Genomic DNA, 18,678 nt, shown 5'->3' with positions numbered 1-18,678 from the left:
ACTAGTCCACTATAACCACAAGTTTGGCTCCACACATAAAAAGAACCTACTTACATCTGTATCAGGTCTGAAGAGAAGTCTGTGGAGATGCAGTGTGGGCTCTGTGATCCTACTGCGTGAATCTTTAAACCAAACAACACACTGCATTATGGCTACCCACTATCCACTATAGGGTATCTCGGTTGTGCACTACTTATTGTGGTGCATTGTGGGATTGTTTGAGTGCATTGGATGTTCTGCACTTCTGCATCTTCTGTTTTTGGACACCACTACAAAAAGTCCAAACCCTAAAAATGTGCACTATAAATAAACACGGCCACACCCCTGCATTTTAGCACAGGAAGTGAGACTGCATGCCTGTCCCTCATGGCCGCATGGTGAGCAGTTGTCCCAAAGTCTGAAAAATATTGTGTAACATTAAGAACTGTTACTACTGAAAGACATATTTTAATATCTTAAAGGAAAATATTTTGTTTTTATGTGTTTGCAGCTGTTCGAAGCTGTGTTTGTGAGTCACATGCTGGCTGGACATACCCAGCTGTCACTGTGTCTTAGGATGTCTTGACAGCATTTATAAGATGTCTTAAGACATTTTCTTAAGTCAAGAAATCTCAAGAATGTCTTAAGATGCATGAGTGAAGACACTGTCTTTGTCTTGAGGCATGAAAGTTAATGTCTTAAGACACAGAAGTAATTATTTTGTGTGTCTTGAGGATGAGGCACGACTTAAGACATAATTTTGTCTTAAGACATAGACGTTGTGTCTTAACACAGTTCAGTTGAGGCAAAAGAGTGGTCCATTACAAGGATTACCAGGTTTACCACAGCCCTCCCTAATGTAGAATATAACTAGAATATAACAAGTATGTCCTCTGTCACTGCACTGAGTGTCAGCGTCTGAACATCAGCTATGCGTGTGAGCTGGGTGCCACGCTGGAGTTCATGCATAGGTATTATTTAAAGCCTTGTCACATTTCTTTGTGTACTAAATGTCTGAGTCAATTTTAGATGAGTATAAGTATGTATACTGTACATTATATTCTACTTATACATGGAATATATAATGCTTTCCTTTTCATTTAGTGTGCAATGTAGCTTGTAGTGTGAGTAGACATTTGCAGCACGAGAAAAATAATGTGTTTCTGGAACACTGAAGCATGTAAATATATGTATATATATTTATGTAAATATCTTATGAACATTGAAAATGAGCATAATAGGTTACCTTTAAATTGAGCCTGTTTGTGTATGCATTATGGCAAGGACACATGCACATTGAATTATCTGTTACCTGTTTCCTGTGTCCATGTATGTCCACATAAAATGTCCATAGCTTGGCTCTATTCCAGCTCCCAGCACATCTGAGTCTGGTATTAAGTGTTTGACAGCCGATCATTGCCTGGCTCAGGTATGTTAGGAGTGCTGCTGGGATTCAGACTTCTGTATTACTCTGTTGGTCAGCTTTTCTTTTTAGTCCATATAAATTTGTCGTAAAATTGTTTCCCACCATTTATAATTGTTCGTAGTACTATACTGCTAATATCTTTAGCATAACAGCAGACCTTAATTGGTTTGTGGAACTGTGTATTTATTAGTGCAGTACATTTCAAATTTCTACACAAAGTCAGTTAACATGTTTTTCCTTGTCTGTAGAACATATCAAGTGGGATGATGCTATTGCACTATGCATATAGACAGTTGTAAAAACAATAAACAATAACTGTAATCTATATTTTTTGAAAACTATGTGGGTGCTTTTTCATGGGCTATGCTTTGGATTGCAGAGTAAATTATTTGAATGTAGAAGGATTCAGAATTTTGAACAGATTAACAAGGAAATACAAAACTGTAAAATAGTGATTTTTTATACCCCTTTAAATTACATTACTGTAATTTACGTATACTTATTATTCTTGTCCTCCTTCTTCTTATTATTTTAAAAGTTGATAAAATGATAACTTCATTAAAAAACAAAGCAACTGTAAAATAGTAATTGTAAAAAAAACACATTTTTAAAACATTAAGGGTTAATTACTATAAAAAGGTATTTAAAAGCACTGAATTAGATTCTTACAGCGCTGTATTACAAAAATAGGTGCATAAGAGTCTTCCCTCATACTGCCACCATGTTGAAGGCTTTTCATTGATTCCATAAGCTTTTCTAACGCAACAGAAACATTTAAAGCAGAATTCGACATTTTCCTAAACTTCTGTCATTCTGTCATTGTGATGTAAACAAAGTCATTTAGTGGTTTCATATAAAAAGGCTCATTGTAGAGAAAGTTGCATGTGCCTGTTATTATTATTACTTTTGTTGTTAAATTTGTTCTGAAATTCATGACTGTAGTATGAACTAATGTATGTAATGTTTGTATGTTTATATAATAATATACAACAATATATATCACAATAAATAATGCCAGAATGCATCTTGCATAGAATAAAATAATTAAATAATTTAAAAAATAAATGATTTACTAGAAAAAAAAGTTACATTTTAAAATTCCCTTAAAAATATTTAAAAGTAAAAGATTTGTTTAAAAATAATAAAAATAGTAAAATTAAAAAATACATATTATGCATCTCACATCTTAAGACATCTTGGGATGTTACTATAGCCAAGACATCTTAAAATCCGTGTCTCACTTCTTAAGACATGCCTCAAGATGTTCTAAAATGTCTTCATATTGTGTCTTTAGACATGTCTTAAGACATCTCAAGACATGGTAATGGCTGGGTATGGAGTTTTTGAGTTCTGCTTAAAGTTGGCTAAAACGGTCACTAACCAAACATTTGGTAAAGGTTCAGTAATGTTATGATAGTTTTAATAGTGATCAAATGGACTGTTCAATCATTTGTTTTAATTAAATAAACAGAATTAAGTCAATTAAGCTAAAGGATTCTAAAGTCCAAGTCACAGAAAAGTCCAAAATGTGCTTTCAACTCAGACGTTGCACCAGTTTAGAAGAGTGATCCTTGTCGGTTTTACCCCTCTAATGTATTGCTGAACAAATTTATAAATATTCTCTTTCATTACTTTTACTGTTCAGATCAATGACAGTGTTTGGCAATATGACAGCGTTTTAGTGTTAGCATAATAAATGATATCTCAATCAATATATAGTTTCAAGTTTGTTTTTTTTTTTTTTTGTTTTTTTTTTGTCTCTCCCTGTTTAAAGAGATATGAGTCTAGTCTTGTTTGGCTGGAAATAACTGCCTTGTGCTGTATGGCCACTGAGTGAATTGACTTTCATATTACAACACATTGTAGTTGTAGATTTTGTTTTTGTAATCATTTGCATTTGCAATCATGCCAGGGTGAGCAGTTAAACCAGAACCAGACCAGCACTAGACCAGCATAAACCATCAGCAACCAGTCCAACTTAGACCAGCATGAAATGTTTGCAGTTGTGTGCTGTTATTTAGCATGATTTTTCTTCTTCTACTTCTATACTTCTTCTTCTTCTTCTTCTTCTATTCTTCTTCTTCCTCTTCTTCTTCTTATTATTATGTAGGAATACATATTCTATTATGTCTGTTCCAACTTATTAAATCTGATAAGTTTTGTGAGGCATATTGTGTTTCTCTTGGTTGCTGACTTTTATTCCATTCATCCTGAAATTTACATACAATGTAAAGGGAAGGGGTATGTTTCTCTTGGTTCCTGGTGGTTTTGTAACATGTTTTGGCTTTTTTAATGGGTAAAGGATCACAAGATAAAGGATGCTAGTGGTTTAACAGGTGACCAATGGCTAAATGCATTTTATGGTTTCCTAATGGGATCTATAGGTGTTTCACAGGAAACTATACATACCCAGCTGTCACTGTGTCTTAAGATGTCTTGACAGGGTTTACAAGATGTCCTAAGAAATCTTCAGAATGTGTCTTTAGACATGTCTTAAGACATCCCAAGACATGGTGATGGCTGGGTATGTAGTGGTCTCAGATGGAAACTATTAAGCCATTTCAATTTCAATTAGGAAGCAAAACCATGACGTTTTAATGCTAATGGTTTCTAAAGGTCCTTTTTCAGCAGGGGTGACGAGTCCTGAAGCATCGTGGTCTGATATTTTGCCCCGCTCTGGGCTACACGGCCCAAACTGAGCTGTCGAAGCCGCGAGGAGATGTAGAGCGTCATCTGGTGGTGGCCGAGCGGATCACAGGATGGCTGTGATTGCCGTGCTCTCAGCTAACCCAGGAAGCAGTTCATCTTGAGCAGCGTTTCTCCGGTGGACGGACGGGGACCTTCAGTTAACGCTGCGCTTACAGTCTTTATCGTTGCAGTATTTGTTTTACGGATTACTCGGAGGCAACATGTGGCCATCTAAGCCCCACCACACCTGCAGGTTTGTTTGCTCTGTTTGGGGGATTCGAGGGTATTTCTACCAGCACCTGGAAGAGTCTCGCGTGGCTGAGTCCGGGTGTGGGAGAGCAGAGCCGTGGCGTTTCATCGTTCTTGCTGTTGACTTATTCTTCTTGCTATGTGTTACCTACAGATGAGGACGCTGCTTTTTGGTGCTTGGGTGGTCTTTTATGCATCTGTTCTGCTAGCAGCACGAAGGATGTGGACTGGAAAGTATGTCCGCAGTCCGCTGGCTCGGGCTGCTTTGATGGTGACCAACACTGAGTTCACAGGAGACGAAGTTCAAGAGGTAAACTGTTTAATTTTTTAGATTTAAACCCTTGACGTGTCTTCTGTTGACACTGGAGTGTATTATATGGCCTGGCAGTATTCTGTTTCAGAAAAACTGAAAAGACGAGGTAGGGTTGGGCAATACGGCAAAAAAAATATGCGATATCACGATATCTCGATATCCCAGGACGATACGTTTTTTTTTTCTGAAGTACATATCGCTGTTGGAAGTAAACCTTGTTTCTCCAAAAAGATAACTTTGAAGGAAGTCATTTGGGGTCATTTCTTTTAGTCCCTTCGTCTTGAAATTTACATACAATGTAAAGAGTAACTGGTATTTTCAAATGACGACAAAAACTGAAAAACATCAAAAATGGAGAGGTTTTCATCAGACAACAGCGATATGTATGTGTACAGACACACATTTTAGATACATTAAACACTTCAGACGTCTGGTTCCTATTGAAATGACCTGATAGGTCATCACTGTGAACAGTTCTCTGTAAGTTTCTCTAGAATGGATCATTTCACATCAGACCACTCTGAATGACTGTTAATGTTTATTTATCCATTTCATTCTGAAACATAGGTGGATTCCATTTTAAGTACTGACGATATGGTGTCACATGGTAACATAATTGATCACAATAATTGATTCCCCCACCCTTAAGATGAGATGTGAATGGTGGATCGTCTGTTTCAGTGGTACCGTTGCTGTCCTGAAATGCTTGGAGAGACAGTTCGGCCGTTGTTCGTGCAGAGTCAGTTAGACACAGATACGCAAGCTTTTCTTCAGAGGAGTGTGGAGAAATCTGGCTGGCTTTTCACCCAGCTGTACCACTCCCTGGTCTCTACCATCTTCAGCCCCGTCGTCTCAAGAACATCTATCAATGGGTACTTCATCGTGACATTTTCCTTGTTTTCACGTTTCTTATTGCGCATTGTAGTTTTTTCACACAGTGATGCCCATCTTTTAAATCACAGACATGCTGGAGACTCACCGCTGCTGCAGCAGTGGAAAAAAAAAAAAATCATTATCTCTCTGTGTGTCTTGGGTAAATAGGTTTCTGGGCCGTGGTTCCATGTTCGTCTTTTCAAGGGATCAATTTCAGCGCCTCCTCCAAATTGATCCTGCCTGGAAAGGAGAAAGACTTCTGGACCTCGGCGCTGGGGATGGAGGTGTCACTGATGTCATGGGCTCTCATTTCAGAGAGGTTTATGCCACTGAAGTGTCTCCTCCAATGAAGTGGCAGCTCCAAAGAAAGAACTACAGGTGCATTTAGTTTCTTGCCTGATATCTTAGTTTTTCCAGTGTAAATATGACCATATTCAAGGAGTGAGGACACACAATCAAAACTCCACTGACTTCCTGATCTGATAGGTCATCTGTAATGAATACCATACTTCATCATGAACGCTGATGTTGTACAAAGTTTCTTACATTTTTATTTTCCTAATGTCCACCTATGATGTCATTCATTTTTACACGATCATTTTCTTACCTCTCTTTATCCCTTAGAGTTAAACGGTTTGTTTTTTCAGTGTGCCTTAAAGATTGGTAAATGGAAATCATGTTTGCTCCAATTAGCTATCTTATATTATGCTGCATTCAAAAGTGATCTTGTCTAAAACATTCCTTATGACAGCTTTATTTTGAATAGGCAAGGCTAAACTGCTGTAGGCTGAATAGGAAGATATGTAGATGCCTTGGTTTTTGAAACATCAAAGATCAGTTAATCAATCGAATAATATGGGTTGTTTTTATAGCTTTGTTTCCATAGGCTACAGAACTTTAACAGTGTTCACAAACTGAAATAAACTCTTAGTTTGAAAAACTGAGGAGAATGTTTTTTTTTTTTTTAAGACATGGGCACTTTAAAGAAGCAGACCATGCTGGCTGTCCTCTAACTGTCCTGTTGTTAATTTTAAAGCCCAATGCATAACACATTCTAATAGAAGAGAACATGGAGCACTATATGAGGGGCATTGTTTCTAATTTCTGAGTATAACCACTGAGTATATCTGACCCGTTTCATCTTTTCGACTGGACTTTGGATGTAATCTAGTGGTGCATGTGACTCAAATCTGAATATACTCAAACAAAATACCTCACCCAAATGCAATTTTTTTTGCCAGTTACTTCTTTTTTGTGTCAGCGCAATAGTACTAGTTGATTTCGCTATGTGTTTCTCGTAGTAACCAGTGAGCATGTGGTTTTATCAGAGTTTGATGTGTTCAGTTCAGTGTGGTTTTATTGCAAAATTTACTGCAGTCAGTAGGAATGTGTGAGGTAGACTAAATTCCCAATAGATTATTCAAAGTTGTGCAGTGTATTTATAGCTTAAAAGGGACACCCTGGCCAAAAGGAGTAATGTGGGAATCATGGCCATATGCATCCTACATCTGTGCAACAGTAATCTGACATTTTTTGGTGTAAAGACTACTTAAGTCTTATAACCATCAAGCTGCTATAACTATCTTCAAGTCATCATTACAATGAAAAGGGTGAATCAATCGAACAAGAGAAATTCCTTATTAGATGAGGATAACAATGTATGTTAAAGCTAGCAAGGCTGTCAGATAATTTACCTAACTCTGGCCATTTTCTCTTGAGGAGAAAAAAAAAAGATTCTGCTGTGTGACTGCCTCCGTAGAATTACTCTGGTTATTAGGTTTTAACTGTGAACTGTTTTCTTTTTGCCAGGTTGTTGGAGATTGATGAATGGCAAAGTACAGGGTTCCAATATGACCTCATTAGCTGCCTGAACCTGTTGGACAGGTGTGACGAACCCCTGAAACTGCTCCAGGACATTAAGGAGGCTTTGGTGCCAGGCTCAGGACGGCTCATCCTAGCAGTTGTACTACCTTTCCAGCCTTATGTGGAAACAGGTATGATGTTACATGTAACTGTCAGGCCTTATATTTATGTTATGCTATGTGCACCTTTTTTTCCTCAGATTTTATTTAAATGTATGCCAGTAACTTGCACAGCTAGTTCATAATTGTAGTTTTGCTTCTAGGTGGGAAATGGTTCCGGCCAAAAGAGCAGCTCCAAGTGAAAGGCAAGACTTGGGAGGAGCAAGTTACAAACCTTACTGACGACGTTTTCCAGAAGATTGGATTTGAGGTGGAAGCTGTCACACGTTTGCCATACTTGTGTGAGGGTGATATGAACCAAGATTACTATGTGTTAGATGATGCAGTGTTTGTACTCAGGCCTCAGGAATGAGGATGTATTTGTCTTTCTGTTATGAATAACTTGAATTTATGTGCATGTGCTGTAATATGTTAGTTTCTGTGAATTTTATTATTTTTAGGGGGGGATGTGGTTATTTATATCTTAAAGGGCTCAATTTAAAACTGATGTTAGTGAGACTGTATTATGTACTGCATCTCAGGACAATTATAGTAGTGATTACATGTATGATTACTATCGCATTTTGCTCCGATATACTGGATTTAAATATATTTATTGCGGTGGGTTATTGAATGTAGGTTTCTTATAGCAGTTTCTTGGCTAGCACAGGGCTCCTCTAATGAATGAAGGATGTGAACACATCTGTACAAACTACTATTCACAGCACTTTATTTGGTGCCTGTAGAGGACAAATCCTGTAGGCTAAGACAGGGGATGATGCCCCCATGAAGAAAATGTCATCAGCAAATTTTGTTTTTATAGCACAAAAATAAAAAGCTAGGGGTATCTTAACCTGAGGAAGAAGCCCCCCAATGGAAATTTTGCATCAGTTATCTTTTTTTGCACAATGTCATTTATATGTCAAATAATTTCTAATCTTTGCATTTTTAAAAAATTAAACATTTATATGCTAAAAGACAACACAAAATATACGACTTTAAATTAGTTACAGTGACTGGCTTTGATTAATTTAGGTCTTAATGAATCCATATCATACTAAGCTATGACAAAATGCAATTTTTCTTATTAGCTAAGCCATTCTTGATATGCAACTTGATTTAAGAATATTTTTTATTATTATTATTATTATTATTATTATTATTATTATTATTATTATTAGAGCAAGTGTAATAATTGTGAACAAAGCAATAACATTCAATTAACTGATAAATGAAACTAATTTAAAGGTCCACATGATTACTATACCGAATACAACAGATAAGGTGTGGATGTAACTGGAGCTGCAAAACTTAAAGGAAGATGGTTAAACAAGACGACTCTTCTAATTCTAGCCAAACTCACTGTAGTCAGCACTAAACATTAGTGCCAGCTTGCAGGTGAAACTCCAGGGAACAGCTTTAACAAATTTAAAATCTAAATCATTTTTGGGAAAGTATACTAAAGTGGAGCTTATCTAGGGCAAGAAGTCTGACTTGTCATTTTTTTTCAGTAGAACAAATATCTTACACCAAAGGCTTTTTCCTTCACATTACCCCACACTCTCAGAAAAAAAGGTATGACACTGTCACTGGGGCAGTACCCTTCTTGTCACTGTGGTGGTACCCTCACTGGTACATCTCAGTACCTTTACTCATGGAACATAACTACCATAATCCACTGAAATGATATTTAAGATGTATTGGCTCTACACCGCCCATCTTACCTCCAGGCTTTTTATCCAATGGTTTAAAAAAATTAGTTTATAAAAAGATATCTACTTTTCCGCTGGGAAATACTTATATAAAAGGTACACAATTGGACCTTAAAACTGCTGTTGTACCTTTGAGGGAACGTTTACACTGTTTGTACCTTGATAAACGAATCATGTACCTCCATGGTACCTTTATTTCTAACAGTGTACTGTACTCGCCAGCTGTACTTGCTTCCTGAGTGAGACAGAGTTACTACTATTATATGGTCTGTTTGACATGGAGTTAGTTTCATTTGGGTGTTTAGAATAAACTGTTAATACATATAGATGTAAAATGTAATCCACTTGTTCAGTATAGATAAGTGCACTGCTTGGGAAAAGGCCTGCAGAAAGCTCATGTCACCCGCTGTGCCTACTATGCATCCACTTGCCTAATTTTTCTGAGAAAGCATTAAGAAGCAGTGTCCAAGCCTCATTTGAGTAAATGCTGCGCAGTTTTTAGTACTGCCAACACTTTTGGCCATAGCCATATTTGGCATTAAAAGCTAATCTATTCAGAACTCCCTGTTGAACATGGTTCACTACAGTGAAGCAACTTCTGACTTCGCCAACATGACAAACTATGCGGTCACTGGATACCTGTGTTTAAGTCCTGGGGGGTCTTTTATTTTGCTCAGTTGCTGATCAACAGAAATAGTACACTTTCATTTTTTTATAGCAAACAGGAGTAGGGCCAAATATTTTTTCTGCTTTAATTTTGACTTTTGATTTGTCAATTACAGGGTTTGTATTTTTATACTGAAAGTCATTTGGAAATGTGATTAGAATCACAATGATATCTATGTCTCTGTAATATGCATGTCTGCAATATTTGTGTGAAGGTTTGTCATGAGTTTTGAGACTTAGGACTAGTTTCATGGACAAGGATTAAACCTAGCCTTGGACTAACCTGTGCTGTCTATGCTGTTTCACTGTTGAAAGACCTGTTTAGTCTAGGTTTAGGCTTAATCTATATCTGGGAAATGAACCCATAAAATTTACTTCTGTATGTTATCTAGTCAATGCCTGACTGCAGTGAAATTCAACCAGATGGATAATTGTGGTTTTCAGCAAAAAAAATCATGTCAAACCCTAATAATGGAATCACTTCTTCTGTTGCTTCTTGTCTATGTGTATATATTTGTCTCCTGTAATTATACTGTATTATATAAATCTCATCACTCTTTAGGTGAACTTTGTCTCCTCTTTCCTTATATTACTATCCTGAATTACGTAAACAAATACAAACATATGCCAAAGTTTGAACTGCTTAGTCAAATAACATGTCTTGTTGATTTTGTGAAAAGAAGTTAACACGTCTTCTAAAGAAAACACTTCAGTATGCTGTTTATTTGCTTATTTTAACACATTGAGAAAATAGAACATTTTAGAATGTGGTGTAACATTTAAATAAAAACATTTTACCAGCTTTTAAATGTAGCTCCTCTGAAGGATTAAATATTCATCCATCCATCTTCTAAGCCGCTTCTCCTTCAGGGCTGCGGGGGGGGGGGGTCCCGGAGTCTATCCCAGCAGTCATCGGCCTGACCATGTCTTTGGACTGTGGGAGGAAACCGGAGAACCCAGAGGAAACCCACAGGGGGAATCGAACCCAGGCCCTCCTTGCTGCGAGGCGACAGCGCCACCCACCACGCCACTGTGCCGCCCTGGATTAAATATGGAAATTTAATGACTGCCATTTGTCCTAGATTACAGATATACTATATTGCCAGAAGTATTTGCTCCTCTGCCTTCATATGCATGAAGCTGAGTGACATCCCATTCTTAATCCATAGGGTTTAATATGATGTCGTTCCACCCATTGCACCTATTGCTTCTACTCTTCTGGAAAAGCTTTCCACAAGGTTTAGGAGAGTGTTTATGGGAATTTTTGACCATTCTTCCAGTAGCACATTTGTGAAGTCAGACACTGATGTAATTCATCCCAAATGTGTTCTATCGGGTTGAGGTGCAGGCCAGTCAAGTTCTTCAACAACAAAAGTGCTCATCCTTGTCTTTATGGACCTTGCTTTGTGCACTGGTGCGCAGTCATGGAACAGGAAGGGACCGTCACCACAAAGTTGGTAGCATGAAATTGTCCAAAAGCTTGGTGCTGTAAGGCTTGGATGCAGCTGCTCGGCCATGGAAACCCATTCCATGAAGCTCTCTACTCTGTTCTTCAGCTGATCTGAAGGCCACATGAAGTTTGGAGGTCTGAAGCGATTGACTCTGCAGAAAGTTGGCGACCTCTGCGAGTTATGCGCCTCAGCATCCGCTGACTCCACTGTCATTTTACATGGCCTACGACTTTATGGCTGAGCTGCTGTCGTTCCCAGTCGCTTCCACTTTGTTATAATACCACTGACAGTTGACTGTGGAATATTTAGTATATTTTAGTAGGAAATTTCACGACTGGACTTGCTGCACAGGTGACACCCTATCATGGTACCATGCTGGTATTGTCTGAGCTCCTGAGAGAGACCCGTTCCTTCACAAATGTTTGTAGAAGCAGTCTGCATACCTAGATGCTTGGTTTTATACACCAGTGGCCATGGAAGTGATTGAAACACCTGAAGTCAATGATTTGGATGGGTGAGTGAAGACTTTTGGCAATATAGTGTATAACGAGATCCATCTGGGTGGTAACCTTTCCTTGTTTCCCTATTTATAACCATGTCCTTTCGTGAACGAATCGTTCGTTTGAACGACTCTTTTAAATGAGTCATACGAATCGATTCGTGTATAAAAGTCCTGGCAGTTGTTTTCCTGCAGTATAGGCTACATCACCCCTCGCGACTCAGAAGGATAAGCGGCTAATAATGTAAGTGTGTTTGTGTGTGTTTTCGTGCAGAGTGGGTTACTGTCGGTCTAAACGCACAAACCTGTGCGCTGAATCAAACTTACATAGTTCGATTCATTTAAACGGCTAGTTCAGAGGAATCGACTCCCTAAACTGAGTCGTAATGCTCATCACTAATTTCTTTAACTAATGTTAAATCAGGAGTCGGAGTTCGCGGCATGTCCCGCCCTTTCCGGGGGCGGTCGCGCTCCCGGGCTCTAGCACGCCTCGCCCCGCTCCATTGGCCGCTCAGCCTGGTTGGACACGTCCCTGGGCCACGTCGCTCCCCTCGCCATCTTTCAGCTGGGAGTAGGGCAGACGCCGTAGTCTCGGTGTCCTTCTATCACTTTTGGGGACCCACTCGCCGCTTAAGTTGATCCGACCTGTTCGCCATTTATTTCTCATTCTAACGTTATTCTGCCGCTGAAGGCCGTCGCTCTCTCTCCCTCTCCCTCTCCCTCTCTTTCTCTCCGCGCCGACAGAAACATGAACATATTCAGGCTCACCGGGGATCTCTCTCATTTAGCGGCTATCATCATCCTGCTGCTCAAAATATGGAAAAGCAGGTCTTGTGCCGGTAAGGTTATGTTTTTAGAAGTTACCCTGCACCCAACTGTAAAGAACACTAGCTCTGTACAGACTGTTCCTGTGGTGTGTTTCAGTTTGAGTGTCGTTTCTTTGCGTTAGTGAGGTTTTTCAGCTAGCTGGCTAGCCCAGAGAGCTAAACAGACTTAGCTAGCCCGACGCTAGCTGGCTGCAGTTCGCTGCAGCACTCGTCAAGGCCGCGACTCGCAGCTGACTCCGCTAACTGACTACCAGCTCAGCCAGCTCCGCTATTTAGACTTTGGTCGTGTTTTCTTATCAGTTGAGAATTACTTGAGCAATTTTACTCCGAGCAAAAGACATTCCACCACCTCTTGTGGGCTCTTTAAGATGAGCTGAGTTAACCTGAATCCGGACACAGCCGAGATCCGTAGTGTTATTAGTATAACCCAGATAAGAGCACCAGCCTGTGGCCACTTCATCAACGCAAATGTAGCGATAAGGGCATTTATTGATCTCTGTGATAAGGGTATTTATTGAGCTCTGTGGTTTCTTTGTGAGTTAACGTCAAATGCTGGATATGTAGAATACATCTTGCAGGGAAACTTCCAGCCACATTGGTTGCCATAAATCTGTGTTTGGGGATCATGTTATTGTTTACTAGGTTAGCATGTTTTTGCAGATCCTCGTGTTAATCCGTTTTGTGTTGTGTACTCTGTGCAGTAATGTTAAAGCAGTAATGTTAAAGCAGAGCTCAACTTCATTCATTCACTGCCTTTCTCTCTCCGGAGGTTGGACGTGACCTCTGACGTGGCAGGATGTACTACTGTACTGTAGTCATCATTAAAAGCAGTCGGACTAAGTTTTAAACTTTTACTCGAGGATGTTTATTAATGTAAAAGGACCTGTTTTGTTCCTCAAATCCCGCCATTGCAACGGAGCAGACTATAAAAATGTTTAGTAAATATGAGAATCTATGTTAAGCCTCTTTTGAACTCTACTAGTCAAAGCAAATATGTATGAAGCTTTTTGTAGTTTTAATTGGTATCTCTTGGAAACTGAAAGGAGGATATACTTACACAGCCTGTCATATTAATATATTTTATGATTAATGCTCTGATTCAGTTTATATTTTAGGGAGTGGTTGGTCATGCTTGATGAGTAAATACTATAGTATTGACATTGTTACTGTTGGCACACATGCACTAGGTATAAGAAAAGATCGCCCTGTTTGAGTCTGTTTGTACAAATGAGGGGTTTAATTCATTGCAGTGTTCACACAGAGTCATGGACATTCAACTTCCAATCGTCTTTGTCTGCCTTTTAGGTATATCTGGCAAAAGCCAGATTCTCTTCGCCCTGGTTTTCACTACTCGCTACTTGGACCTCCTCACCTCCTTCATCTCACTGTACAACACCATTATGAAGGTGAGCTGGCATGGACTGCTGAACTTTTCCATACTGAAATGCACATATTTTGATACCTTCTTCCAGTGTGTCATAGCAGCATTACAAGCAAAATCCTTGGAGAAAGAATACTACTACTTATTATTATTGTTATTATTATTATTATTATTATTAATTAATTTATTTATTTTTATTATTATTATTATAACAGAAGTGTCAATGTAATTGCTAAACCAGATTTAAATGGTTTGTCTCACGTTATGTTGTCTGTATGTTTCTGTGTTTTATGTGGTGCAGGTTATCTACATTGGATGTGCATATGCCACAGTGTACCTGATCTACGTCAAGTTCAAAGCCACCTATGATGGCAATCATGACACTTTCAGGGTGGAGTTCCTGGTCGTCCCAGTGGGTGGCCTTGCTTTCCTTGTCAACCACGACTTCTCTCCTCTTGAGGTAAGATGTGCCTGGACAGAACCAAAGTCCACAGTTGTGGTTTCCTCTACGTGTTTGAGCATTAATGCCTGTCCAGTAAGTGTCCAAGTGTGTCCTAATTGTTGAACGTGCAAAAGCTCAGTGTGTAAGAAAACACTAAATGTACACTTTCCTGAGTACTGCCCTGAAGTGGTATGAGACTAAGCGTATATCCCACAGTTTAACGCGTCGCTGACCTGTTTTGGAAGTATAAGAGAAAAACAGAAAAATGACATGAACTACTGTGATTAGCTGTTCAAAGATGCACAACTGCACCCTTATGGTTTTAACATGTACTTCTGCTCTAAGCCAAGAGATTTGTCATGGAAATGTGCCACTAAGCAAAATCAGTGTGAAGACATGCTTTCACTGTTTTTAACTTTAAAGCAACTTCAGAATGCATTAGAGTTTAGTGGAGAGTATCTTTACTGATGTTTTTCTCTATTTTGTCATTGTAGATATTCTGGACTTTCTCTATCTACTTGGAGTCAGTGGCTATTCTTCCCCAGCTTTTTATGATCAGTAAAACCGGTGAAGCTGAGACTATCACCACCCACTATCTGTTTTTCTTGGGGCTCTATCGTGCCCTGTATCTCATCAACTGGATCTGGCGCTACTACTTTGAAGGATTTTTTGATATGATTGCCATTGTGGCAGGCATTGTTCAGACAATCCTATATTGTGATTTCTTCTATCTTTATGTAACAAAAGGTAAGTACAGTAAGTTCCCTATTATTTTTAAAAGATTTACGTTCTGTACTACACTAAATCCAGTTAAACAGGACTAATTATGCCCTCTTTGTATTGAGATGTGCAGTTGGTCAGTGTTCTTTAAACCCTGATACTGTGCTCAGAAAAGCACATTGTGAGACAAAGTGACATAATTTATCGGGGTGTAACAGTACCCTCAGCTCACGATTCATATTTTCAAAAAGAACTGAATTAATGAAAATTGATTATCCACGTTGTTGACAGATTCAAAAATGAGACTAGAGCTGTGTGACAGTCTGTAGCATTGTTGCACGACAATCTAATGGAGGTGATCATGAAAAATAGTCATATTGCCCACCCCTAATGTCACTTTATAATCACTTAACTGTTGTGGTTTTTTGCAGCATTTCCTTAGGAGAAAGTGAAGGATTTTGTTCTTCTAAATTTTGACCTGAATTACATGACATAAATGAAGAGGTTGCATATTTACCCTTGTGTAATGTTTCTCAAACAGTGCTTATCAATAGTGAAAGAACAGTAAATGTGATCATACATACATCTAGTTAGATAATAGACACTTAAGTGTTTGGATATGTAGATACATAGATAGAGGTGGAAAAAAAAACACTTGTGGTTTTGTGGATGCTTAATTTGTCCATGTTTCTCTTTATAGTGCTGAAAGGGAAGAAGCTGAGTTTGCCAGCTTAAGTGCCAAAGCCAGAGCCTTGGCAGTCGTGCGTGGGGGCACAGGACACCACTGACACCAAGTTTGATTAAGATGCCTGATATGGAATACAAAAAAGGATCTACTTCTGTTTTTCCTGAGACCTTGAACAGCTGTGGGACAGTTTTGGATTTAACCTGTGGCAAACCCTCGGCTTCCCCCGTATTTGGATTCCTGAATTTTTTTTATTTTAATTTTTTTTTGCCTTACTATTTTATTATTTTTTTCATCATTATTAGGCACTATGGGGGGAAAAAAGTAAGAAGTCTTTTCTACATGAAATGTGTATTCCCTTCAGTTTGGCTCACGGCATCATAAAAGAGCTGAAATTGCCTAAAATTTGATGGTGTGTATTGGTCAAGGGGACTTATTCTTATGATGAATATTAACTATATTTGTAAGAGTATTTGCAATCTTAATAAATGTAAGTTGTTTACTGAAACTCTGGATGAGTGTTGGTTGGACAAATTACTCTCTGTGACAGATTTGTTTGAGGAATGGTTGTTTTTACATTATCACCCTGTGTACATTCCTTTGCAAAGGAAGGCTAATCTCAAAACAATGGTTTTGCCCCATGCTCTGGTCAGCTCTCATATTTTGTTTTATTAGAATGAAAGGGCACCTTTTCAGTGGTTTTCCAAGTTTGTAAGATGGAACATTTCGAAATAAGCAAGTCTGTAGCAATATGGAAGCCAATGGTGGTTTTTTTTTTTTTTTTTTTTTTTTTTTTATTGCACCAGAGTTATGTTTGCATCAGTTTGCACACTGCTTTATTTTCACTGCTAATTGGGTATTTCATTTACCCAAGTGATGCATTTTGCTTTAAAAATGCAACCCCCCCCCCCCCCCCGACATGCACGTATATGTGTGTGTATTTATACATACCAGATTTTAATCATATTGGCCTATGTGCTTTTTTTTTAACATTTTATCTGATGGTTCTAAAACTTGGGTGCAGTATGACATGAAATTTGTTAAGGTAGCATATAATTTAACAATACAGGGACTCGTGTCCCACACATTTATCTTACATATTGAGCGTTTGATTTTTTTTGGTCATAACTGTGGCCAGCAGCATTGCCCATAGAGTTGTAAAGCATGATTTGTATATTGAGCTATACTTTACTGTTCTATTTTGTTTCTAATCACTGATGAATGGGCATTGTTGCAAATTGGATTTTTTTTCATTGCTTCTGGATTATAATTTTCCTTCTTTTTTGCTTAGCAAAAAGCTAATTTTTTTTTTTTTTTTTTTTAATTATTCAGGTTTGCATGATGTCCACCTCAAATAAAGATTTTATGGGAAACATCGTTTTACTGAGTCTTGTTCTATGAATACATTATAAATGATTATGGGCAGGTATTAAACTTGGTCATGGGCTGTATTTTCTTTTCAATGAATCTTCAGTCAAAATGTCTGCATAATTAAATTAGGAGATGTAAACAAAGTCATATGGACTGTTTTGATGTGAAATGCTCTGATCTGTAGAAAAATGCAGTCATTTTGTTCACAGTGGTGGTGATGGGAACCAGACTGAAGATGTCTGAGGAGTTTAGTCCTTCTAAAAGCTCGCACACAGAAAATGATTACATGAAATGGTCATGAATATGCTGCCTGACAGCTGTTACATTGTTCAGTGAACGTTTTGAGAAGGTTTTGTCATTGGGCGGGAAAGGTGAAGTGCGTGCAGATTGTTGTAATTAGAAGATGTGTCAAGGTTCACTGGTGGTTTTGGATGCTAAATAAAATGGTCATATTTGTGTTGTAGACATTGTCCCTGGTTCCTATCGCCATCAATAAAGAAATCTGAGCTGGTAAGTTTCTCCAGAACACTGCATTTTACATTAAACCACTCTGACAGTTCACATCAAATCAGCAGGTGCAGAAATTTTGGAAAAGCAGGGAAATTTTTCCTTTTAAAAGGGGTAATTATTAGAGTATAGTTTAAAGAATGTCAAAGAAGAAGAATCTATATTATGTGTGTATGAAGTGTCTGAATGACATTGTGTTGTTGGTTGTATATTTTTGGGATTTGTTTCTTTGAAAAAAAAAACTTCCCTAATGACTCCCTGTATAATTGGTCTACATTAACTGCTGGAATCCTGTTTTGTGGCAGCCATAATGGGCGTCATGTCCTTGGTTTCCTCTGCGTGTGCTGTTGGGTTGTGTGGTGACAGTGTAGTGGGACACGATGAAACCAGTGCTGCTCCGCTTGTGTAAGAAATCTCAGATGAAGCAGCAGCTTGCTTGTCTGAAGTGTAGTAACTAACCTGTTTAAACTAAACCTGCTCATCACCGTATTAAGAACTGCTGTTAGTTTATTCAGTACTAACTTGTACAGTGTAGGCTGGTATTCTGTAGGAAGGCATTCCCTGCTGAAAAAAAGCAGCACAGACCAGAATGTGCTCCATGCCAGTCTGTGCAGGTTTATCCTGCCCTGTTGCTGGTGTAGCTGGTCATCTGGTATGGTCATGCTGGTTTGCCAGCACAGCAGCATCAAAAACACAGCACATGCGGCTTTAAATGGTGACAAGCTATGCTGCTCTACGCTATTTTTTAAGATATTTAATATTTAAGTTTGTGATCAGAGTTGTAGAGTAGTAGCATTTCAATAGAATGATTTCATACATTTTTGTGAGCTATTTTTTGCTCAGTTTTATTGAAAACAGTGATCTTAAACTTTTAAACTGATTACTTTTGACCACTCGTGTATTAAAGCTTTGGACTGAGTAGTAATAG

General features: G+C 38.4%; 2 protein-coding genes across 3 annotated transcripts; both read left to right on the top strand.

The window, feature by feature from the left end:
- The first annotated feature begins 4,072 nt into the window (after positions 1 to 4,072).
- Positions 4,073 to 8,369, top strand: mettl9 (methyltransferase like 9). Of its 2 annotated transcripts, XM_017723689.2 has the most exons (6): positions 4,073 to 4,346; positions 4,497 to 4,652; positions 5,337 to 5,527; positions 5,697 to 5,906; positions 7,338 to 7,522; positions 7,654 to 8,369. In XM_017723689.2, exons 2-6 carry the CDS (start codon positions 4,497 to 4,499, stop codon positions 7,860 to 7,862), a joined length of 951 nt encoding a protein of 316 aa, XP_017579178.1. In that variant the 5' UTR covers positions 4,073 to 4,346; the 3' UTR covers positions 7,863 to 8,369. The 2 variants fall into 2 exon arrangements, with proteins under 2 accessions (XP_017579178.1, XP_017579175.1); XM_017723686.2 differs by lacking the exon at positions 4,073 to 4,346 and having other exon boundaries at positions 4,482 to 4,652.
- A 3,912-nt stretch (positions 8,370 to 12,281) lies between these two features.
- On the top strand, positions 12,282 to 17,252 carry kdelr2b (KDEL endoplasmic reticulum protein retention receptor 2b). The gene is made up of 5 exons (XM_017723667.2): positions 12,282 to 12,656; positions 13,950 to 14,050; positions 14,327 to 14,485; positions 14,962 to 15,214; positions 15,888 to 17,252. The coding sequence occupies exons 1-5, from the start codon at positions 12,566 to 12,568 to the stop codon at positions 15,920 to 15,922; spliced, it is 639 nt and encodes a 212-aa protein (XP_017579156.1). The 5' UTR covers positions 12,282 to 12,565; the 3' UTR covers positions 15,923 to 17,252.
- The last annotated feature ends 1,426 nt before the right edge of the window (positions 17,253 to 18,678 follow it).

The sequence above is a fragment of the Pygocentrus nattereri genome, chromosome 13 (genome assembly GCF_015220715.1).
Source record: "Pygocentrus nattereri isolate fPygNat1 chromosome 13, fPygNat1.pri, whole genome shotgun sequence".
In the NCBI taxonomy this organism is placed as follows: domain Eukaryota; kingdom Metazoa; phylum Chordata; class Actinopteri; order Characiformes; family Serrasalmidae; genus Pygocentrus; species Pygocentrus nattereri.
Note: the sequence above shows the minus strand (reverse complement) of the source record. Positions and strands in the feature narration are given on the sequence as shown.